General features: G+C 39.2%; 1 protein-coding gene and 2 long non-coding RNA genes across 8 annotated transcripts; 2 read left to right on the forward strand and 1 right to left on the reverse strand.

Moving 5' to 3' along the window:
• Nucleotides 1-6,573: 6,573 nt before the first annotated feature.
• On the forward strand, nucleotides 6,574-9,934 carry LOC144647736 (uncharacterized). The gene is made up of 2 exons (XM_078507414.1): nucleotides 6,574-8,498; nucleotides 9,200-9,934. Exons 1-2 carry the CDS (start codon nucleotides 7,398-7,400, stop codon nucleotides 9,932-9,934), a joined length of 1,836 nt encoding a protein of 611 aa, XP_078363540.1. The 5' UTR covers nucleotides 6,574-7,397.
• A 4,207-nt stretch (nucleotides 9,935-14,141) lies between these two features.
• Nucleotides 14,142-20,396, reverse strand: LOC144636036 (uncharacterized). 2 transcript variants are annotated; one of them, XR_013567457.1, is made up of 6 exons: nucleotides 20,187-20,396; nucleotides 19,480-19,570; nucleotides 17,761-17,879; nucleotides 17,011-17,042; nucleotides 15,549-16,129; nucleotides 14,142-14,780 (listed from the first exon to the last, which is right to left on the reverse strand). It is a non-coding gene; the product is annotated as an uncharacterized LOC144636036 (long non-coding RNA). The 2 variants fall into 2 exon arrangements; XR_013567458.1 differs by having other exon boundaries at nucleotides 15,549-16,384.
• Nucleotides 20,397-20,527: 131 nt separating this feature from the next.
• On the forward strand, nucleotides 20,528-24,103 carry LOC144636005 (uncharacterized). 5 transcript variants are annotated; one of them, XR_013567453.1, is made up of 6 exons: nucleotides 20,528-20,643; nucleotides 21,527-21,778; nucleotides 22,237-22,307; nucleotides 22,657-22,734; nucleotides 23,322-23,396; nucleotides 23,832-24,103. It is a non-coding gene; the product is annotated as an uncharacterized LOC144636005 (long non-coding RNA). The 5 variants fall into 5 exon arrangements; XR_013567456.1 differs by lacking the exon at nucleotides 21,527-21,778 and having other exon boundaries at nucleotides 20,559-20,643; XR_013567454.1 differs by having other exon boundaries at nucleotides 20,588-21,900; nucleotides 21,964-22,307.
• The last annotated feature ends 7 nt before the right edge of the window (nucleotides 24,104-24,110 follow it).

The following is a 24,110-nucleotide window of genomic DNA, read 5'->3' on the forward strand; positions in this document are numbered from 1 at the left end:
ATAACACTGCTGCCCTCTATGTGAGTGCGCTCATCATGGCTTCGAAATTCCTGCACGCAAATGAGAGTCGCAGAAATTACGATGAAGTTGAAAGCATAACTGACCTTCGCGCGCCTCAGAATCAACTCAACAGGGAGCACGCTGTTTTGGAATCTGCAAAAGGATCGGACAGTAAGAGACTCTTCTGGCCGCAGTTTCAAGAATTAACGCGCTCTCTTCATCAGAAATACGAAGATGAATCCGACAGCCGGGGGAAGGCTCGTCTGCACATGAATTTCACGCTCTTGTTACTATTTGCTATAAACCCAGGTCGCGCTCGAGAATTCAGAACACTTCGCATGTCTGTGGGTGTAGAAGACCACGAAGTGGATGAAGTCGTCAGAAGATTACCCAACGGAGAGAATCTTATCGTTTTTGCCAAAAACGGTGTCACACAACTTGTCGAGAAAGGGTACAAAACAGTTAATCGTTACGGTCCGAATGTTATCCAGATAAACGAATTTGAGTTCGTGGACTACAATTTGAAGCGCTACGCAGAATGGTCGCGGCCAAAACTCATGCCAAACGCCAACAACCATGACTCGTTTTTCGTCAACAGCCGGGGCATGCCTTTCACATCAGCAAGTTCTTTTTCCAGGTACGTGGCGAAAATCTTCAAAGAGAATCTTGGCTTTCATTGCACAATAAACGAAATGCGCCATGCTTTGGTCGAGCATTTCAGGGCTAGCAAGGACAGCGCTGACGTCGGACTGGCAGAGAGCCTAGCGCGCGTTTGCAAGCACAGTCTGCGTACACAGATGCAGGTATATGACAGACGGAGTCAACAGGAGAGGACGAAACGCGCCTATCACTATCTTAATCAATCTGCAGTCAATTCCATACTAGATGACATTCCTGGTCCTTCTTCGAATGCTGAGTGTCAAGGAAGCGATTCATCAGAGGATGAAAGAATCCTACCAAGTCCCGGCGAGATGTGCGCCCTACTCCCGTCTGATGTACGATCATCGTCGCCCGAGATATTCTTGGCTAAGGTTTTGAAGCACAATGCAGATGGCCGAACCGTTCGCTTAGCGTGGTTCCGAGAGATAGACGGAAGTCCGAATCATTACAAATTTCAAGTCGGCAATTCAGTTTGGGAAGAAAGCGTGTCCAGTTTGATCTACCCTTTGGATATATCTTACAATCGAGAAGATGGCGTTTACGAGCTTAGGAGTTCCAAAGAAGAGATCTTCCAGCAGCTAAGATAGATTCACTATTTCTTCTTGCCGAACGTAGAGTTCGTGATCTGTTTGCAATTACAGGTTTGAGAATATAAGAATATAAAGAACTGTATAAGTTGTTTTCTATTTTTTATCTGTAATTAAGTTTTAAAGGTCCACATCAGCCCTAGGCTGCCATCTTTATAGACCTTTGTTTTCAAATAAAAAAGTATGTAAAAAAAAAAAGTAGTAGTCATCTGAGCTCTAACATGGAATGTAAATTGGGCGTTTCAGACTTTGAAAAGTAGAGTGAATCGAATCGTTTCCTAATGGAATTGGATTTTTTTTCCTTTTCATGTAAAATTGTTATTGATTTCGCGAGCTTTTTTGATTTCTACCTGTACTGTTCATTGGAATGGAGAGTGCAAGTTAAAAAGACTGATTGATTGAAACAACATCAAGTTCTAAATGATGCCTATGCTTTGCATGACAGAATCTTAAAACGCTAACGGAAAGTTTAACATGTTACTGAATGAACAAAAAATAAAGAAAAAAAAAAACCGAAACGAAAAAAAAGGTGGGGGAGCAGAGATGACGCAGTGGTGAGAGAGCTCGCCTCCCAACAATCCGGATTTCCACCCTTCACATAAACCGACACTTCCAAGTTCCAAATCGATCAGGGAGCAGCGCTTCACTTCATGTTTCTTTTTTTTTTTTTTTTTTTTTCACTTGCTGTAAAGAGTAAAGGAATTCTGAAGTTTTTATTTGTTTTCATCATGAATAAGCCGAGTAAAAATTCAAAGCACCATCGAATGAGGAACGCAAACAGCTGTATTTTTCGCCAACTGAAAAGGGGCTTCATCAAAATTACACCCGCTGCTATGCACTTGAATGGAAGCCATTGCTCGTTGAAACTGTTAAATTTTAAAAAATCGAAAGTTTGCATTAAAACATCGAGGTGTCTGTGCAGACGAAAAGAAGTCGTTGAAGAATCGATTCTATAAGAGATATATTTGCACTCGCCCGCTTTAACATTTTAGTGGCCTGCTATGCACTTGAATGGACCCCATTCGTGCATAATTTAGCTGTAGGTCGGTTTTTACGCTGAATGGAGTGTGTCAAATAAGCTACAGATTGTTAAGCGCGCTGCACTGAAAATCCAAGCCAAAGTCAAGAATCGATTCTAAGAGATATATTTGCACTTCAACATTTTAGTGGCCTGCTATGCACTTGAATGGACCCCATTCGTGCATAATTTAGTTCTAGGTCGGTTTTTACACTGAATGTAATCTGTCAAATAAGCTACAGATTGTTAAGCGCGCTGCACTGAAAACCCAAGCCAAAGTTTCAACCTGAGGTGTCTTGTCAAATCGAGGTTCATTTGGCATCGAAACAAATTGCAACTAATAAAGAGATTTTCTCAATGACAATTAAGATTGTGTTTCCCAGAATTAGTGCCCTGACCATTTTTATTTACTTATGATTTTGGTTCCTATAATGTTTTGTTTCGTTTGAGTGATCTAAGATTAGTTTCCCAGGGAAAACACTATTTATTGTTAGCACAATGGAATAATCATTATTTTTAACCCCCCCCCCCCTCTCCCACCCCTCTAAAAAATTTTCTTACCTAAATAGTCTACCAAGATGGCAACAACGAAACGCAGAAATTTCAAGAGAGACAGAGAGCGTCTGGAAAGATTCTTGATGTCAAAGTGCATAATATGTTACACTCCAGAGGAGATACCTTCTCAAAAACTTCCTTGTTGTGGAAAATAGATACACGAATCTTGTTTACAAAAATGCTTTCATCACCAAACCAGCAATAAGCCCCGTTGTCCCCATTGTCGTAGATATTTATATCCCCTTAATCAAGGAGAGGCCGCACCGACCCCCATTCCAGAGGGTACTTTTGTTTTCCAATTCAAATTGCAAACGTTTGCACCAAGATCACCGGAAGAAATAGCTGAAGAGTTGTGGGATTATCTCCCGTTTCTAGTGCCCCCATCTGGTTGGGCGGAATATAGAAGGAGCCAAGTGATGCATTAAGCTATTGAAACTGACTGCATTTTTTTTTTATTTGACCTCAATTTTTCATGAAAGTACAATTTCAAAATGCGCGAAAGACTTTTTTGATTGTGTTAGTTGATTGTTTCAGTGCAAATTTGAGTAAACGATGAAATGAAGGAAAGGAAAGGAACAGTTTCCTAGAATGCCATCACCTGGCTCTAATAAACAACATTTTACTTGTTTTAATTTTCATTTTATCAGGATTAAGGCAAAAAAAAAAATAAAGAAATATATATTTTCCCATAGTCTCTCACTTATGTCCGGGATTGAACGCAGACATTTATTCAGGAAGCACTTCATGAATGACTGGATTATTGACCATGTCCTACTACTTTATATTTTACAAAATTGTGTGTGTTTAGGTCAACTTTTATCAGTGAGGTTACTTTGTGACGCTTATTATAAACAGCGTTCATCTTATAAGCGTTCAATCCTGGACATGCCTGTCTTAATAATACATTTAATTGGAAGCCGATGTATTTCTGTATTTGCTTTAGATCATAGGATATATAATTATGAAAACATTTTTCTTTGTAGCGTTGCAAGATTTTTTAACTTTTATTTTAGTTGTGGAGCTAAGCATGTACCTGCATTAAAGAAGTGACTTTATAAAATATAGCAATAAAATATAAAATATAGCAAGTTAAGTAAATAATCAGCAAATGTATAATGAAAAAGGACAATTAAAAGTTACTGTTGACATGAATTGATGGTGTTGTGTCAATTTATTGATATTGACAGCCGCCCTGGATAATAGAGTGCTTTCAATTTTGCATAACCAGATTGGAGGGAGGGTAGGTGGGGGAGGGGGGAGGAGCTTTGATTAAGTGTTTTTTGATTAAGGATTAAGTGCTTTTTGATTAAGTGATTAAGCCGCACAGTTTCGGCGACTCAACCACTTCTTTACAATACCCTTCGCACAGTAGCCCTACGAAGAGAATCAGTTCAGGGATACTATTCCCATACTTGTGACAATAAGACTTGTGCACATTAACTAGATCTTTCGCTGGCCGGTCTAAAGGTGTAAAAAAAAAAAAAAAAAAAAAAACAGCGTTATCCACTGGAACGTGATTTGTTCGGTTTCGCGCCAATTTCAATCGAATTCTTGTGACCGAAAACGTATATTTTCGCTCTCGAGAGTTGAAACGTTTGGAACATGCCGTTTTCGTGTTTTCCCCACGACTGTTCTGTAAGAACTTATTGACAATTTACGAGCAGCCCTATTCGCCAATTTTACAGAACAAGTTATCGCGCTCCGTCCTTGATTAGTAATTTTGAGTGTTTGTGGAACCGCTTGCAAAGAAGGATTCGAAATCAGTCAACGTTAAATTTTTGTTTAAAATCTTTTTTTGAGTATAAACTCTGCTAAGGTTCACCCTCCCGTGGGGTGCTCGGGAGGGGTATTTCTTTGGTAGAGGCTTAGTAAATGAATATCCTAGGCCTATCTTGGGTTACAACGGTATTGAAAAGGCGGACGCGTGTTTTGGCATCTTTTATGGCTTACGCGTGTTCACAGATTTGTTCGAGCGGTTTCTATGCTTTGGTTGTGTTAAGTGATATTTGAAGCAGTTGTTAGTAATACGTAGAAAGATTTAGAGCAATTGGTTTCGTGTTCTTGGCTACGTGTGTTCCAAGAGCTGGTTCGAGCGTTAAGATTTGCTTCGGGGGTTTCTTACATCTTACAACCAGTAATAAACAAAAGCGTGAACTTGTCATGTAATACAAGGTAATTCGTTTCGCTAACGAACTGTCAGATTATTTGATCCAAAAAGTAGGTTAAATAAGGATCGAAAAACATTTTCTCGAATCTTTCAATGTGCCATATTTTGTTACTCGTGGAATTTTTAGGCCTTTTTGGCTCAGAAATTATATTGTAAGTTGATTGTGAATGTTATACACCCGTGAATAATCTTGCGCGTTGTCACCACGAATAAAATGTGTTATGTGTTATCTCCCCAGCACCATAAGCTAGTGCTGGATCGGACAAGAGTATTGGCAGGCAAAGAAATAACAAACACAAGCAAAAACAAAGCCAAAAGGCTTGGGGGAAGTCGCTACCAAGACTTAACCGAGAACCGCAAAAGGGGAAGTGTCCCAAATTTATTGTAACAAAAACAAGAAGTCTCCCACAAAAGGGCTGGGAGGGTGGGAAAAAACTTACAACGATTGAAACGAAATAACTGTGATACTATTACAATGCTACCACGAGAATGAAGTGTTACATCAAAGGTATAAACTTAACAGACACCGAAATTTTTCGGGCAAAATGCTTAGAATTCGGGCAACAGGCCTAGAGAAAAAAAAAGAAAATAAGCCGACAATTCTCAAATTCACGTTCAAAACGAATTACATCAACGAAAAAGTATTTGAAATAGTATACTAAACTTTGTAGTTCTTAAGTCTTAATTTATCATTTATCTGCTTTCGTTTCCTTTCGCAAATTACTATAATCATGTTCAATTTTTCTCGCAAATTCTGAGTGACCCCTTTTCAGTTGCAATCATTAAGAAATTAGTGGGAAATTGGCGAGGGAGATCAGAAGTTTGAGTCAGTGTTTTCACACTGGAGAATATCTATTGGATACCTATTGTTTGTGCGCAAAAATTTGCGCCAATACAATGGACCGGGGAAGGCTGGGCGCTAATTAGGGGATTCCCAGGGACCGAAAAATCCTTCTCCCTAAATAGAAGTGTCATAGGTTTCGAAACCGTAAAAAGCTTCTGACCAGCCGCTCTTAATTAATCTCCCTAAATAGAAGTGTCATAGGTTTCGAAACCGTAAAAAGCTTCTGACCAGCCGTTCTTAAAATCATGAGAAAAGGCGTGCCAAAGTTTGCATTCATAGTCGTGGCGATGCAATCGAGCTATCAATCCTAGCGAAGCGAAGGAATGCCTAGTATAAATCGCCAGAAAAAAGGTACAGCTTCCACTTCCTCTGGTGCAAGAGGCAAGGCTGCGCAGAAAAAGAGCAACGATGCACCTAAGCGGCGGAAGTCTTGTAATCAGAAGAAGAAACCCAGTACATCTCCTACGGCGAAAAATCAGAAGGCAGGAAGGAAGCGATCTTCGGATTTCATTGACAATGAAGCGAGCGAAGAAAGGCAGGACGAGGGGTCGGCAAGGGATGCCAAGGAAAAAACTCCGAGGAAACGGAAAGACCAAACTAGCGTTCGGAAACCTGGCTCCGGTGAAAGCGACTCAGGGGAAGAGGCACAGACAGACGAGTAAGCCTACAAAATTTTTTGTGTGTCCACTTGTTTAATTTTTCTAACCTCTTTTAGGTTCTTAATTTCTACGAAGGAAATTTAGTTGTTGATTACCAGAAAAATACAGTAAATAAACTTGCACAGTATTTCTTCAGAACCGTATATTGAATGATAAGCCTCACAAAACTGATTACAAAATGTATGTAGTGTTATTTCTATTTCTGCAATCTAGATGTATGATTATGATTAACATAATTTGACTGTAACCCACATCTCACAACCTGCTTGATCTTTCTCGGCTAAAGACTAGGTTCTTACACGCGGGTTTTCACTAGCTCCATGCGCCCTATAAAACAAATGTCCAGGCTTCCTTTTTCTGAATTAAAACCTGAACTGGCTTTCTGAATTGTTTTAATAGCACTTTTGTAACGGACAACTCATCCATCGAGGGAAATTCTCAAAATACGCATCGAGCTCTGGACAAAGAATTGGAGGATAATCAAGCGTTGACTTATCGGGGGGTGATCCAAAATCTCGGGTCGCTAAGTAAAGTTGCTGATGAGACGCCCAGCACGTCAAACCAAGTACCAAGTGAGACGCCCAGCACGTCAAACCAAGTACCAAGTGAAACGCCCGGGACGTCTAGGGAGCCTCGAGAAGAAGTGGGCAATGCAGGAAGTGACCCCGCCCAAGTTCAGCCATATTTTCCAGTTGCTTTGGCCCGGTCACAAGACCAACCAACCCAGTTTAACTTTGAATTGTTCCTGTTTGACACACTGACCCTCCCAAGGGGATTGTTCAGCGAAGACGAGCGCGAAGAAGTGACCTTTCAAGACACAAAGGAATGCGTGGAATACTGCGAGCGATATGTCAGTGATTGTGAGAAAGGGTTAGGTCGCTTGCAGGAGGAAGATCAGGCTGAGGCTATGAGAGCAAATCTTTCCAAGGAAGAGATGTTTCGCGCGTCTGGTAAGTCCATTGCAAACCTGAGAACTGGCAATGACACTTTTGACGCAAACCTAGATAAACTCCGCGTGGACATTTATGGTAATGTTATGGTTTTGAACGCCCCACAGTGGTCTGATATAAGTCCCCAATTCACCCATGGATTCCCTCGCCGGCTTATCTCAGAGGGTCATCGTGGGATTTTACCGGGAAACCTGACAGTGGCCGCTAGGATCTCAAATCAGGCCATTCGCAGCCTCTCTATTGGAGATGTGGCGTCTTTTATATCGCGCAAGATGGTCAAGGGACTTGGTCTAACCTTGTCTGAACTTGTTCTTGCCCGCACAAGTGCGGTCAAATATGCGGGCAAGAAACAAAAGCCTGCACGTCTACTCGACACAATGATACGATTCGGAGTGGACTTTCTAACACTTACACCACTGACTGTGGAACAGGTGCGCGACCTCCGAGGCACCATTTCTACTCACTGGAACAACGTTCTTGAACATGCAGTGACACACGCGCACACACACAGTGAGTCGGACAGTGAATCATCAGACACTAGCAGTGACGTGGAGGTGCCTTCGAGTTGGGACATTGCACATGAGTGTGGCGACTCTATGCCTGGACCTCACACTCGTGGTCATTCTAACTCGGTTAGAATTCACGTACACAACCTCATGTCTAGTTATCTGTCTACCAGTGCCCAGAAAGATGCGCCTCAGCCACCTAGTGGGGCCCAGGTAACCACACGTGCTCGGACACACGCTTTCGGACAGCGCAGAAGGCGGCCGGCAGGAAGAACAACAGGTCCTATAATGCCTGTGATTCCCTCAGTTGAGACAGGCGACAGTCAAGAGCAGGTGGCCTCAAGTAGACGGGATGCACGCGCAGCTCTAATGGCACAAGCGGGTATTGACATTGCTCGCATTCCAAAAGATGACTCCCTAGCAAGACTGGCAGAATATCTCCGGACCCACCAGCCACTGCCTTCGGAGGTAACTAGTTTTTTAGTCATTGAACCAGGGACTTCAACAACAGCAGGCAACTTAGAAAATTATCCGTTGTCTATTTTCTTTGACGCATGCTAGCAAAACACAGCTACTGAAATGCCACGAAAAAAAAAAAACACCTGCTGTAAAATACGTGGAGCCCCTGATCAATTATTTTAGCCTAAACAATTGGAAACAGGTTCCTACCATCTAAAACACAGTAAAAATGTTTTCTTTTATGTTGTGGTGGAAATTTATCTTTGGTTTTAGTGTTTTGTTGTTGTTGTTGTTTTTTCACTATTGTGACCTCTTTGTTTTTGAGGTTACTGCCATGTTGATGAATATGAGACAAATATTGTAGTAAGAACTTATCTTATGAAAATTTTCACCAAAAATAAATTCAAACGACAATGCTATGTTCTAAATGATGACTTCAAAAGTCCTGCGACCAGTGTTAACAGTCATTTGATATGTTATGTTGCAGTTAATTTTTCATCTCAGTTAACTTTGAATTTTAACTTGTTAGTTTTCTTCTAACTAGTTAGTTTTTTTTTCAAACCCTACAAGGTAAATAATAGGTTTAGGGCCAGGGTATGGGTTGGAGTCATACATTTAAAAAAAAAATAGTGGTTCATCCAAAGTTTCATCCTACTTGGAAAAGTGGAAAAGGGGTTGGACAGCAAATCCAGAGGTTGACAGTTCAAATTCAATGCAGGTTACATACTTATTAACCTAGTATATAAAAAAAACTAGTTATATTAAGAAAGTTTTTCTTAAACTTCCTTCAGCAGGTAGAAATGACAAGAAATCCAGAGGATCCAAGAGTTAGGCGTCTCCAGCAAAGGTTCCACACTGTACACACAGCAGCGGTGGAGAAAGCAAGGCAAGAGCTCTGGGACGCCTCCAAGTCCGACTGTCTGTGTTTGTCTGAACCACATGGTGGGAATTCATCACAAGGAACTGACCCCGGCGATGACTGTCCATACGTAAGGATGAGCGACGAGGGTGGAGAGATTCGCAATGTAAACCGCCTTTGTAGAAACACCGAATGTCGCATCTGCGGTCTAATGGACTATTGTGAACTAACATCTCACGTTGAACTGGGCGTCAGCAAAAATGCCAGCCTAACAGCAAAGTTGCAAGTGTCAAAGCACATAGCACACCTGCTCAACAGCGGAGACATTGATGATGATCGAGTGGCTGCCATCACCGAAGCACTTTGCACGTTGCTGTCTTGTAAACGGACGAAACTTAGAAATGTGGCCAACACAGGCTTTCTGACCATGCTTTGTCCCTTTCTTGAATGTGTGCAGCTGCAGAGTGGCTGGGGTACCCTTTGGTCCAACTTGTCTAAAATCGGCTCCGCAGTCGGCCATCACAAGGGTAGACGTAACCAGGTGGCCGCCCTGCTGTTTGTGCGCAAGAAGTGCATTTTGGCACCAGAGAGCAACTGGCACTTCTACCTGCAAACCGACGAAGAGGAAGAAAGGGAAATTATGGACACTGTATTTGCTGGGTGTTTTTAAAGATGCACAGTGAACATGAACTGAACTTGAATTCAAACAGTCTAGCTTAGTCACTGTAAAAACGAGCAAGTATTGAAATTGTGGTCCAAGAAATATAAATTATTTAAAAAAAATTGTTGGATGAGGTTTTTGTGATATCCGGAATAATGAAGGTCGGGTAAGTGATAACACTTGCAGAGACCTTGATTATACCGAATATCACAAAAACCTCATCCAATAATTGTTTTATTATACATTGTTTTTCTGGAAAAAGACAAGTAGCCACAAACAATTTCTACCTGTTTCAAAACTTGTGCTTATTCCAGCTGGTCACCCTACTAAATTGTGAATGCTTTTTCCTCAAACAAAGTACGTTGTGGAATAGTTGCTACCCAATTTTTGTTGGTCATTTTGTGTTTACCGAGACTTCATTGTACAGCAATTTTTGAACTTAGGTCAAATTATTGTTTGGTTGAAGAAGTGAATCGATGAACTATGAATTCCCTTCTCCGCCAGATGCCTGACACATTGCTATTGGAAATCATGCATTGCGTACCCAGCCTACAGGTTAGTGATGAATCTGCTAGCAGATACACTAATCTGTAGGTTGCGTGGATTCCCAGAATTAGCTGTAGGCTCTTAGCCAATGACAATGTATAATAAAATGTATAATAAACAGTGGTCGAAGAAAGTTAATTTAAAATATGCACGTTTGTATGTACTGCTCTTGACAATTTGACAAAGGCCCCATGATGTGAACTGGCAAGAAGAGAGAACGGTTTTCCAGAAAAGAAAGAGAAATAGTCCAGCTTAGTTTGAAGCTGTAACATTAAGCTTTGATGTTGAGTCGCTTAGTGCTTCTGTAAATCAACTTAGTGAAAGTTTGTTTTAGTTTTTGGAACAAAGAGAGAGAGCGGTGAACGGTCGAAGTACAAAATGCAAGTTTTTAGTGTTATTGCCAACTGATAAGCATTTTAGTATTTGTCAATAAAAGGTGAAAGTTGAAATTATCTTACCTGATAGTGAACTTTTCAAGACATTTGGTGGTGTTTTTCTCTCGAGGCAAAGGCGCAGGGGCTAGGGTAAGCTGTGGAGGAGTTTCCTTGCTAACCGCTTTCGCGTTTGGCTCGTATATTTGTTAATGACCACTGTCTGTGAAGTGGGAAAATGTGGCTAAAAGGGTACTGTCTTGTTCAAGCAGCTTGGCAGCCATGTTGTTTAGCACCCAGGTTTCTTTTGGTCAGCGGAAGAAGTAGGTCACGCCATCGGCAATTTGTGGTCACGCGATGCCAAAAGGACTTCGCATATTCAAAAATCGGCGTTTATTTTTGCTATTAAACGTTAATTTCCGAAGCGTTAATGTTTTACAAACGTACACAGTCAGTGACATGACCATCAGAGGGGAATAAGGTAGAAATAACTTGCTGTTTTGACACAAGACACTTTTAATTTTGGACACATCTCTTGCACAATAAATTATTAGCCAAAACCAATCTCCCTGTCAGTTGGTTTTTAAACGCTTTGAAGTGGACTGCCGTGTTCTACAGGGACTCCGTCAAAGCAGCAATTAGGATGTAGAAATAGAAATAACGATAGCATAGAAATAAATTAACCAAAACAGGCAGAAATATATTCAGAATCAAATGACTAGGTTAGTAATAAGTATAAGTGTAAGGCTTGGATGGGGTATAAAAATTTAGAGGCGAGAGTAATGGTCTAGAATAGGATGTCAGTTCCCGGGAAACTAATCAGCGGTGTGAACAATTATAATTAGTTTGTCCAGAATAGGAAATAAAACTCGGCACAGGAAACATAGGCAACGTGGGCTTTTTGCTGGAGATGTTGCCACGGTTGCGCTATGTCCAGTTGGAGAGGGGCTGGGGTGATTTCTGGTCCACATTTTCTGGTTTCTGCAATCGGAAAACCCGGTTCATGAACAGGAGGTGCTTGAGACCGTTTTCGCCGGAATTTTTGGAGAGCCAGGAGCGAGTACCCGGTCCTCCGTTGGGCACTCGTAATCTTAGTTACTAGGTGTCATAGGCAAGGTAGTTATCTCTAACTGGCCAGCAGACTGAATCGAAGAGAATAGGAAAAACAAAGAAAGAATTAAGACGCTGAAAGTTCGAGCAATAAGTGTAAAAAACTAATTACCAAAACTCTACTCAAAGCACTGCAACTATTTGAAACATCTCACTAATTTCTATAAGTGAACCCGCTGTTTAGCTCTAAAGCATTCTTGCGAAAATTAACGCCTAACTAACCTCAGTAAAATTGCTTAAAACGCGTGGTTATTTTGTTTTGAACCGACGCAAAACGTCCGTTTTAACTAAAATATGGAGAACAATGAATCCATTTTTTTCTCGCGGGGTCACCTCAGTGAGAGTAAAAATCTCGATAAGTTCTTCTTAACTGTATTCAAACTATTACTAGTTTTGCTACCAGTTCTTTTTGGTAAAGATCTTTTGGCAACACCCTTCAGCAAACTAACATGTAGTGAATAATCAAAGCAACAAAGCTATCCAATGGTTATTTTGAAAAAAAAAAAAAAAAAATGGAATATATTGCTTATATATCAGCATTTGGAGTGGAGGCTAGGTTAGAAATTGAAAAAAAAGGAAAAGGCCCAAATAGTTGTTTGCTGTATGCTTGTGGGAGTTGCTAATTCGAACTTAAAGATTCAATTGACAGTTCGAGGTGGATTTTGAATGAATGAATGTTTATTTTCCATGAAGTCAATTAAGTACATTAGAATGTATATTAATATAACTTGGGAGGAAGACTAAAGAAACCCTCACCGCCTTTTACAAAGTAGTCTCCCTTTAGTAACAACTATTAGAAAAAAAAATACATTCAGATCATATCAGTCAGGTAGTACAATAACACATGTACAATAATAATATCACTCTAAGTTATTTCTATTTTCTTATTTTACTGAGCTGTCACTGCTAAGGATAAAATATACTGTTCCAGTTTCTTTTTAAATATTTTTAAAGACGCCAAGTGTTTGATGAACAATGGTATTCTATTCTAAAAGTCAATTACTTTTTTCTTGTTGAATATTTTCCGTAATTTGTTGTGTTATGTTTTATGAAGTTGCTTTGAGTTTCTAGTATTATATTCATGAACTTGCGCATTTTCTAAACAGAAGTCATTAAAATAGAATGGAAGTACTTTACTGCTTCATTGCTTAGACTGAAACTGAAGGAGCCGATTAATTTCGAGTTAACCGAGTAAAAATGACTGAAAATTGGTTCCAATTAAAAAGAAAGTTAGTTCGAGTCAGCATGGTTGTTCGAGTTATCCGAGCTCGACTTACCGGAGTTGTACTGTGCATATTAATTTGTCTAGTACTCTTACATCAGTAGCGAATCTTGTATTTGTGTGTAGTACAGCTTTAAGAACTGATGAGTGACCTCTTAGATCACAACGGCCTCTGAATCTTTCTCATTATAGTCAGACCAGTCCTAGTGTGGAAAATGTAAAATTATTTTCAGCTTGACTACTTGACTTGTCTTTGTCTAGCAACCGTCAATAACTTGTACTACAATAAACCCCCAATCCCCCCTCTTGTTAGGTCAGATTCTGCCCATCACAAAACAAAGACAATATTATTAATTAAACGTTGATACCGACCCTTGGGGAGAAGTCAACTGGCTCCCCTGTAAATCTTTGACGGGCTCGCGTTCTCCGCGGAGGGCCAAAGGCGGCACGGAAAACTGTGGGTAACCTTCCTCGCAACCCCCAAAAGCGCCTGGCGCGTACATGCAGTGGTGACATTGTGTTTGCAGCGAATGAAAACGTGATAGAATAGACGCTTGGCCGATGTCAAAGTTGAATTCTCAAAATGGCGTTCGTTGTGAGGGGGACTACTACTTTACTTAAATTATGAACTCTCCCCCCCCCCCAAAAAAAGCTAGAGTTATGAAGTTATGAAGATTTAATTATTTCAAACAAATATGTGTTGTTGTTTTTTTTTTAACCCCCAAATAAATAAAAGCTGATTGGATTTAAGTCAAAATATCAACAAGGCTGTGCTCTAGGAAAAACTACAAGGAGCCCAAAGGTTCCAAACAATGAGATCCAGGGTGCCCAGCACAAAGCTTTTATGAAAGAAATAAGATTGTCTTGTCGCCCAAAGTTAGTCGCCTGAGGCACCCCAGCACCCTTAGAGCACAGCCCCGATCAAGGATGCAGTCAAAAAACAACGGACAACCGGATTGAAAGCACATAAGCAATTAAATCACTTTATTGAACATCTTTCATTACAGGCAATTTGCTATAAATTTACTCTTTTTGCCTCGTTATCAAAAGACAAATTCTCCCTACTCATTTCCATACATTTTCCTGTAGTGTCACTGGGAGAAATTGTAAAGCGATCAAAGCATGTTTTTTCGGGTGATCATTTTGTCAATTCTCCTAAGCACCGCTGGCTAATTAGACTGTTTCAACGATAAACAAACTATCAATTGTCATTGTCATGTAACAAGTTTCGAATTAATAAAATGGAAGTAAATACAGTAAAAATTGAAACGACCTTGCGAGCATTATGAAGGATTCTAGGCTACATGAAGTCAACTTAGTTCCAATCAAAGTTCGAGATCAATCCTCGCCACGGATGGATCTGTGGATTTCCTTGAGAGTTTGCGTTAAGCGAAACCAGCCGGGTTTGTTTGCTTGCTGGTTGCATAGTCACCCTAATCAGTCTGACGGCCTGTTGCCAAGGCTCTCTTCGGCATATTCCCTGACAAGACAAACAGCCTGTTCTTGCCTCTCGTTGGCCGTTCGCCGATTGTAAGTTTTTTCTGCCTGGTTTCGCGAATGGCGGAGACCTGCTGCGATTGACGCCTTGAGACTGTCTGCGATGTTTCTGTGGAGAGATAAAAACATGAATCAGGCTCTATTTGAATTCAACAAAGAAATCTCAGAATGATATTGAACAAGGCCACAAATGAACACAATTAATAATCCAAAATGTCTCCTTGTCATAGTCACATTTAATATGGTTGCCATGGTAACATGTTTACTTGTTTGCAGTTAACAAATCTCCTTAATTACCATTAAATCAGTATTGTAACAATGTAGGTTGGTTTAAATACTTTAGAAATTTCAGTCCAGGTCTAATAATCTGTCAAAACTTGATCAGCCTAGTAATGATTTACATCATTCAAAAGTAACTCATTATAGCAATGAAAACAATGTGTAACCCAACATGCGAATGAAATGACTCAGTTTCCTTATTTGCTTTACCAACGCTTTAGTTGATTGCTTTCAATATAATACTAAGCAGACTTTGTAATGGGTTTTCCTTTCGCCGAATTTTAAAGAAACGATCTTCTGAAAAAATGGCTAACTTGTTTGCAAGCAATTTCTAGATTTGGAAATTGCCACTTGCCCCAGAGGACAACGACACATTATGGTACGTCTTTGATTTCTCTCCGTTGTGTAGTTCGGAGAAAGGTTCAGAGGTATTAACCCTTTGACTCTTAGGTGTGATCAATATGCAGTTTCTCCTTACAATAACAATACAATGTCAAGCAGGTAGGTATAAATATACAATATTCTCAGAACTAACATTTCAAGAAATGTATGTTAGGAGAATTGAGACTCAAATCTTGATAATGAAAGAGTTACTTACTTCTTCCCATAAGTCCACGTCCACGGCTAGTGTAGGTAACCGGTGTATGTACCTTTCCAGGGTCCTTGTAGGGCAGTATTGCACAGGAACCCCACCTATGATTGTACCTCCTCCAAAAGACCCTTCACGGCCAGAGATTTTGTTTGATTCTGTGGTAGATGATACTGGAAATCCAACGATCTTTGTTGTATTTTTTGACAATCAGTGTTACCCCGAGTATCTTATCAAGTTTTAGTGAACTGGTAGAATTTCAAATGCTCGTTTGACTGTTTGTTGTTTCTTTTTAAATAGATAACCATGCGTTTTGTCAATAATTAGGGTGAGCGATGTTTTCACAAGTTTTTACACAAAATTATAGTTTTTTTTATAAATGGACGATTTTTTACCTCACTTTCATTTTTGATCAGCTGTAAACCAATTTTTTGTAAATTTGTATCTGTTTGTTACTGTTAAAAATAAGTCCACGTCCCGAATGCACTGCGTAAGGAATTGATGCTTACAGCAGTACCGGTCAATCTAAAGAACAGCCTTTTCACATGAGCTCAGAAGGACGCGCTGGTAAATCGGTCTCCATTTCTGTTCTGGTGGGAAGAGATAAAAACAAACATCACTTAGAATGTTTTTTTTTTTCAGCAATTCCTAAACCCCAAAATTTTAGTTAGGTTGTTTTGCAGCAATTTCTCACCCCTTGCAGAATTAATGCGACGCAATTCACCCCTCAGGGGATGGACTTTTGTAGAGTTTGACCCTTGAAAAATGTTGTTCAATGGAAATTGATCCTGTTGGGATGGCTAAATCAGCTAAGTTTACCCATCGTTAGGGCATAGAGAATGTGTCTTTTGGAAGAAAAAAATCCACAAGTAAGACAAAAATAATTCTTCAAGAATGTGGAATTGGCTTAAAAAATTCCAGCAATATAAAGCACTCGTGGCATTGGCAATGTGGCATACCCTACACGATTATTTTAGTCCTGTTGATTTTGGTGTTTATTTCAAGTCCCTTCTGATGTTAAGAAAGGGAAGTCCAAAAAACTATTCAAGCTACAAGGTTTGCAAAAAGAGAATTCCACAGTCAAATGCTACCTACACTGTAATATTCACAAGTTGCAATATGCTACTACAGTGTGATTTCAAACCAAGGGCTGCAGCATTGCTATGGATTAGATCAGATCAGATCAGATAGAAAATTGGTGTACATAGTTTCAATATCCTGAGATCTCAAAATTCTTGAACAGACAAATCAGAACTATTGAATACAACAACATGACTCATTTAAGGTTGGTGAGTCAGAGTTATATCGACACAAAAATAGCAGGAAACCCTGGATTTGCTGGTCAGTACTGTGACGACAAGATGTCACTATGAGACCTATTTTTAGCACGAGCAGACAACAGATACACCACTTTGTGGTTTTTATTTTGTTTAAAAACTTATTTCTAGAACTAGCAACAAAATCCATTTACCTTGTACTCAGCGACACTATCTTTCATTATACCTGTAAAGAATTGCAAATGTTTATATCATTCAGGAGAAAGCTTCAAAAGATATTATAAAGTAATAATAAGGATCATGATGCTAACTACAGACATGTAGATGTACAGTCATGTAGATAGTCATAGAGATGTACAGTCATATGGATGAGAAATTGCTGATCCTCACCAGCCAACCAGAAGTAACTATTTCCAAGAAAAATTATGTGACATTGCTTTCTACATTGAATACACAATTAACCAAATCTCCGAAGTAATGGGATATTTTATCCAATCATTTTTTTAAATTTGTAGTTACATTTTTATGCGGCATTCTTACCCATTGAGTTCTCTCGACCACACAATTTACATTTTGACACAAAGTTAGCACTTCATTGTGACCGCCCCCCCTTCGCTTAAAAAATCCTGGGTACGCCCTACATCGCCTTAAGTAGATGACAAGGGAGACACGGGGTGTTTCCAAGATCTCTTGAATAGTGTTTAAAAGAACTCAAATGTTTAAAAGAAAACAAACTGCAAAAACAAACTAATGAAATAAAAGCATAAAATAAAACTTTACAAGCAGGGATAGTTAAGCAAAATCTGAAATCAAGGATCAGAAAATTGAAACTGACAAGCTTTGGCATCAATCAGGCAATTGCCGATCGACAAACAAGCCACTACACGGGGTCATTCCACAGAATTATGGACAAAAGATTTTAAAATCAAAGTTGTTTAACTTACTCTAATTCCAGACAAATTGATAGCATATGAGCTCTAATTCAAGACTGATAACGTCAACTGGTTCCAGTCCTCGACAGTCAAATGCTACCATTGCCTTGAACTTTGTTGCTATCCTCTGCCTGGGAAAACAAAAATGATATGTAAAACCTGCACTATCTGAACTATTAATTAGAAAATTCCCATCTTCTTCAAGGATATAATTAAGCACTCGTGGCATTGGCAAAGTGGCATTAGTCCATCAGCTAGTGGGGTTGTATGGCTCACTTAAGGGGAACAAGCGAAACTTGTCTAATATTACTCTTTGACTATTAAGCATCATAAAAATGTGTGATAGCAAGGACAAAACGGTAGCTTTCACTGTGTAAATCAAATTTAAAATTTGCTCTCATATCCTTCTTTTGGCCTCTATCTTGGATTTTAAAACAAAAATCCTTATTTTTTTTTTATACGTTCTTAAATACTTACTGATTTTTTGCTTAGATATATATTTGAGAGGTACTACATATTCGGGACATTATTTTAGCATTGTTTACGGTGATGTTAAGAAAGGGAAGTCCAAAAAAACTATTCAAGCTACAAGGTTTGCAAAAAGAGAATTCCACAGACAAATGCTACCTACACTGTAATATTCACAAGTTGCAATATGCTACAGTCTACAGTGTGATTTGAAATCAAGGGCTGCAGCATTGCTATGGATTAGATCGGATCAGATCAGATAGAAAATTGGTGTACATAGTTTCAATATCCTGAGATCTCAAAATTCTTGAACAGACAAATCAGAACTATTGAATACAACAACATGACTCATTTATTTTAAGGTTGGTGAGTCAGAGTTATATCGACACAAAAATAGCAGGAAACCCTGGATTTGCTGGTCAGTACTGTGACGGCAAGATGTCACTATGAGACCTATTTTTAGCATGAGCAGACAACAGATACACCACTTTGTGGTTTTTATTTTGTTTAAAAACTTATTTCTAGAAAACAATAAAATTTTTTGTTGTTCTTTGCTATACCTCTCACTCACTCTCTCACGATGTATATACTTGACGAAAGTTTCCCTCGTTAAATGCACAACTTTGGTGAACAACCATGGCTGATACAATATCGGCCGTGTAGGAATTAGCACACGAAAGCGACTCCAAAGTTGCTGTTCGTCGATCAGGAAGAATAATACTGTTTGCCTTTTGCAAGACTTAGTTGAATCTTCTTCTGAAACTCCCGACAAGAACTTTCCTGTTCCACGGGCAAGGCAGGAAACCACTTTGTGTATGAATGTCAAAGAAACCAATTAAATACAGTCCGACCTCGCCAATCCCCATGGCTGCTTAACCCTTTGGAGCCCAAATTAATTTTTGTGAAATTCTTCAATTTTGGATGAGTCTTATAAAAGTTGCTCTATCTTCAGTTACATCTGTCATATTAAAGCCAAATTTGGATATGTGAGAGACAAGACATAGGGCTATCTGTCAATCAAGTCTAGGTCGGACTCTAGTGTCGAGATGGAAAGAGTCCAGTTTCTCTTCATGAGATGAAAATATAACTTGACCAACAATAGTTTTTCTTGTGCATTGGAGCGAGCGTGATGTGTGTATTTTAATAAAAATAGCCGATAACAGTAAATATTATTAGAATAGAAATGACTTTGAAATATTGTACCAACAAGCAAGATGACTTCCACCGGGAACTAAATTGCATGGGTAAAATTATTCAACTCACCTTATCCCACTCCCTGTATACAGATGCAAACCACATTACTGCAGCAATGCTTTAAGCGAAAGGCACAGTTCCTCTCGTAACCTTAATTGACCTGAAACAAACAGGAATAAAATGTGCTGTGAAGATTTTATACACATACATGCAAATATAAATGTGCTTTACGTAAGTGTCAGATTATTTAGCTAAGGAAAGCTCATTGGGGACACACTAAATTAAAATAAAATACTAAAATTATAAAAAAAATAGATAGATAAATAGGCAGTTAACAATTTAAAAGTAATAAGCTGGACACTTCTGAACAAAACTGTCCAATCTCCCTAAAATTACAATTATTAAAAGTCAAATATAATTTAAAAACAACTATGATAAAAATGCACGACGAAAAAGGTGTGTTTTTAGCTTAGCTTTAAAAATACTAACAGTGCTGGCACTTATATCAAATGGAAGCGCGTTCCAAAGTTTCGGCGCAGCACAGGTAATACATAGTACTTTTCAGAATTTGGATAAACACATAACATGGCTTTGACAAATACAACATATTAAACGAGTTGACAGCAAAAGAAACCGCCAGAATGGTTATAAAGAATAAGGACCAAATATGCGAAGCAGCCGGCAGCGATGGTGGGGGTGTTTTAAGGCTTAGAAATTGATTTAAGTTCATTTTGATTGGGCATATAATAAGCTTATTTAAGTTAAGCTTAACGAACCTGTAAATCTTTGACGGGCTCGCGTTCTCCGCGGAGGGCCAAAGGCGGCACGGAAAACTGTGGGTAACCTTCCTCGCAACCCCCAAAAGCGTCTGGCGCGTACATGCAGTGGTGAAATTGTGTTTGCAGCGGATGAAAACGTGATAGAATAGACGCTTGGTCGATGCAAAAAGTTGGTCGTCCCAAAATGGCGACCGTTGTGAGGGGGACTAAGCACTAACAAATCTTAGCGTTCGATACCTCCCCGCCTAGGGTTTCCTATTGCTGCAAAGTTTTGCTATGGCGTTCGGTTAATATATGTGGGGGGTAGTACAGAGTCACAGATTTGCATGATCAAAATTTTATTCAAAATGGCGTCGAATGGCGTTTTCACAACATATCGAAAATGCAGAAAACTGGAAATCAAAAGTCTTCTGAAAAGCGACAAACGCATCGTCATTATCAGAGCAGAGAAAAGGTAAGAACTAATTTTCTGAAAAAATGCAATGCTCGACAATAACATTGAGAAAATCATCACCGGCTGTTAAACCAGAAGATCCCAAGATTGAAGTTAAGCTTACTTATCTGTATTAAAATTGACCCCCATGATACGCGTCGTAAACACTGCAGAAAATATCTGTAATTTCTGAATATAATTTTGGCATTTGACCACATTTCACTGCGATCAGTAGGTTACTGTGGTAAATTGAATTGTGATTTAGTTTGTGTTATCTAGAATATTTTATTCTCAAAATGGTGTCAATTCACTCGTGACGTTTGGCCATGATAAGTTGTTGACAAGTGTAGTTTTCTGTCATGTTCTGGTGATGAAACGTAATCGCCTGGTATTTCCAATCTATCAACGATCATTTCCGGTGTAAATTGGTCTTTTGCAATTGATACTCAAACTGAGCACGTCAGCCGATAATCATCGTAGCTCTAAAAATAATGGCTTTCAAGAAATGACTTCGATCATTCGATTCCTTGTTGAGATAGTGTATTCAGAAAAACATAACCTGATAATTCACTGCCTGGCGGTAAATGCTATACTTTCTGTTAAGACTCAGTGCAGTAGGTCAAAAAGTACATTTTTAGGGTTGAACATAAGTTTGTCATATTTGCCGAGTGGGTTCCAAGGTTTTTTAGATAGGGCGTTTTTCAAAAACACCTCGTTCAAGGCACGGTTTGACATGTAGTTTAACTGAAACATTCCATTGTTAACTGTACTAAACAATGGCTTATTGAAGAGAGGCGTTCTGTTCCTAATTTGTTACCAACAGACAAATAGGGGGTGCGGATAGCATTGTCCTGGCCTAATTTCACACGCGTTTTTCCTTTTTTTCAAATGTTTCCGGGCGCAGAATTCATATAGGTTAACAGGTTAAACGCCAGGTTAAACGCCACAGCTAGCTAGATGTTCAAGCATCGATGGTGGTGGAATTTTGGCTCGGCGCCGATCATACGAGTCATTGATGACGCGATAGATAACAGTGGGTAATTTGTACTTGTGCACTGCAGTTTGCAAATTACATTACGCTCTGAACGTTGAGCCGACAACAACGCTTCGGACAATTGTCCAGCGATGAGCTCTTCACAAACTCCGAGAGACTGAGGTCAGTTTAATTTTGAGTTTTAAGATCGTACTTTTACCGACTATAACAACGGTTGTTCGTGTTGTTTTGCTCTTGAAAACGAAGAATGCGTATTTTTTTTATTATTATTATTATTTTTTTTTGTGGTATGCGAAAACTCCAGTCCAGCTTGCCAGTCGTTTTTCTGGCCGTTTATTTGACGATAGAATTTAGTAAAAACTGAATAGCCATTGCTCGGCGACCAGCTGATTGCAAAACCCACGCCCTGTTATGTACTTTCAGTGCTCCTTTCTTGATCCATACAGAGCGTGTGCGGTGTACTTTAGTTTGTTCGTTTTTTGGGTCAATTTCCGCTGTCAATCCCTCACAATGGGGTGTTGTTCTAAGCAAATGCCATATGCGGCTCAAACAATGCTGGACAACTGATGTAGTTCGCATTTCTCGACTGACGGAGTTGTCTGTTTCTTTTATACCATCAGGAAGGAAGGAATGAAAGTAACACTGAAGAGGTTTGTTAAAAAGTGACACCATGAGCGCCAACGCCTTATCGGTAAGCCGGGGCATTTTACGTTTATCGTGCAAAGAACAAGTACGACAAGTGATAGGTTAATTTCGGACAAACTCCCAGTAGGATAAAAGATTTTCTACGAATCAAAGTGTGGGATAATGCAAGCCTTGGAAAATTATTTTCTACTCCTGAAAGTTCAAATTTGAAGATCAAAAATTGTTTGAGGCACTGACGGAAGGAATGAACTATTTTGATCGAGTTTCTTAATTGGGGGATGCATTTTCATTCTTGCGCAAAATTGTGTGAACTAGCCCGTTTAGCAAAATTTCACAGCGCAGCGCTTCTTATTTTAGCTAATTGAAAGTCTGAATTGCCATGTTTCCAATTTCAGAGTTCCTCTCATGCACGACACTCGATGGGATTACCGACGTCTACCTCATCTGCGAACGCGAGGGACGACACCAAGGCGGTAAGAGTTAAAATACTTAACTTTCTTTTTAAACCTTTTTACGGTTTCTTTACAAAGCAAACACTGCACAAACACTGTCATCACAAACAAACAAAGACAAACAAACACAAACACTGTCATCAGTCAGGACTGATGACATTATTTTGTCCCTCTTAATACAAAGGCGGTTGCGAATCGATTTCAAAGCGCCGCTTATTAATTCGTTTAGTGGTTTTAAAATGGTTAACTGCTCATGCATGTTAGTGAATTTGAAGCTGCTATCATAGATCATTTTTAAATGAAATGACTTCGAGATAGGGAAAACAAAAGTTCGGTCTTCGTACCAAGAATCACGAAAATTTTTCGCGATCCGAAAATCTGAAACTGAAGGCATTTAATTAAGTGTCGGTTAAATGACCTTTAATTGATCGAGTTATAAACCCCTCTCCTAATTACCACAAGAGTTTGAGCATATCGATCGCTTGACTATTAAGATTCAGTTTAGATAAGGAAAAGTTTAGATAAGGAAAGGGTTTTTTTTTTGTTTGTTGTTTTTTTTTAACGCAAACATTCTCAAAGTAAATTAACATCTTATTGTCGTTTAACAGACATGTCTTTATTGCGAGGAATCGCCAAGATCAAATGGACGTCACGCTCTGTGGAATGAGAATGAAAGGCACACGGTAAGTAAATTGTTACATTTTTATGTAGTGGTTGACTTTGCTGAATGCGTCCTTGAACAGAGTCGTATAATTGATTTTTAATGTGATTTAAATTCATGGCATCCCGGCAATTCATGGGTGAATTGTTCTTGAATTGATTTAACTACTCAGTCGATTAAATATAAATGTTCAATTGCGTACTTAAAAAACTGGAAAGCGTTGCTCGCTGGGATAGCAAGTTTTAAAGAAATAAGTATTTAGATAAGGTTAAGTCTGGGGTATTTTTGCGATGCCAATATACTCGTCAGGGTCTGTCTCGTAACAGTTGATTTTAAGTCTACATCTGGGGAACGACTTTTAACGAACTTTAATTAATCGAGTTATAAACTACTTTCCTAATTATTTACCATATACTAAATTCTCAAAGTAAATTAACGTTTTATTGTCGTTTAACAGACACGTCTTTATTGCGATGAATCGCCAAGATCAAATGGACGTCACGCTCTGTGGAATGAAGGCCACACGGTAATAAGTTAATTGTTCTTGAATTGACTTAACTACTTAACCGATTAAATGTTTAATTGCGTACTTAAGAAACTGGAAAGTGTTACTCGCTACGATAGAAAGTTTTGAAGAAATAAGAATTTAGATAAGGTTAGGTTTTGGGTTATTTTGCGATGCCAACATTCGTCAGGGTCTGTCTGGTAACAGCTGATTTTACGTCTACATCTGGGG

The sequence above is a fragment of the Oculina patagonica genome, chromosome 1 (genome assembly GCF_052425735.1).
Source record: "Oculina patagonica isolate OP01 chromosome 1, crgOcupat, whole genome shotgun sequence".
Taxonomy (NCBI): Eukaryota; Metazoa; Cnidaria; class Anthozoa; order Scleractinia; family Oculinidae; genus Oculina; species Oculina patagonica.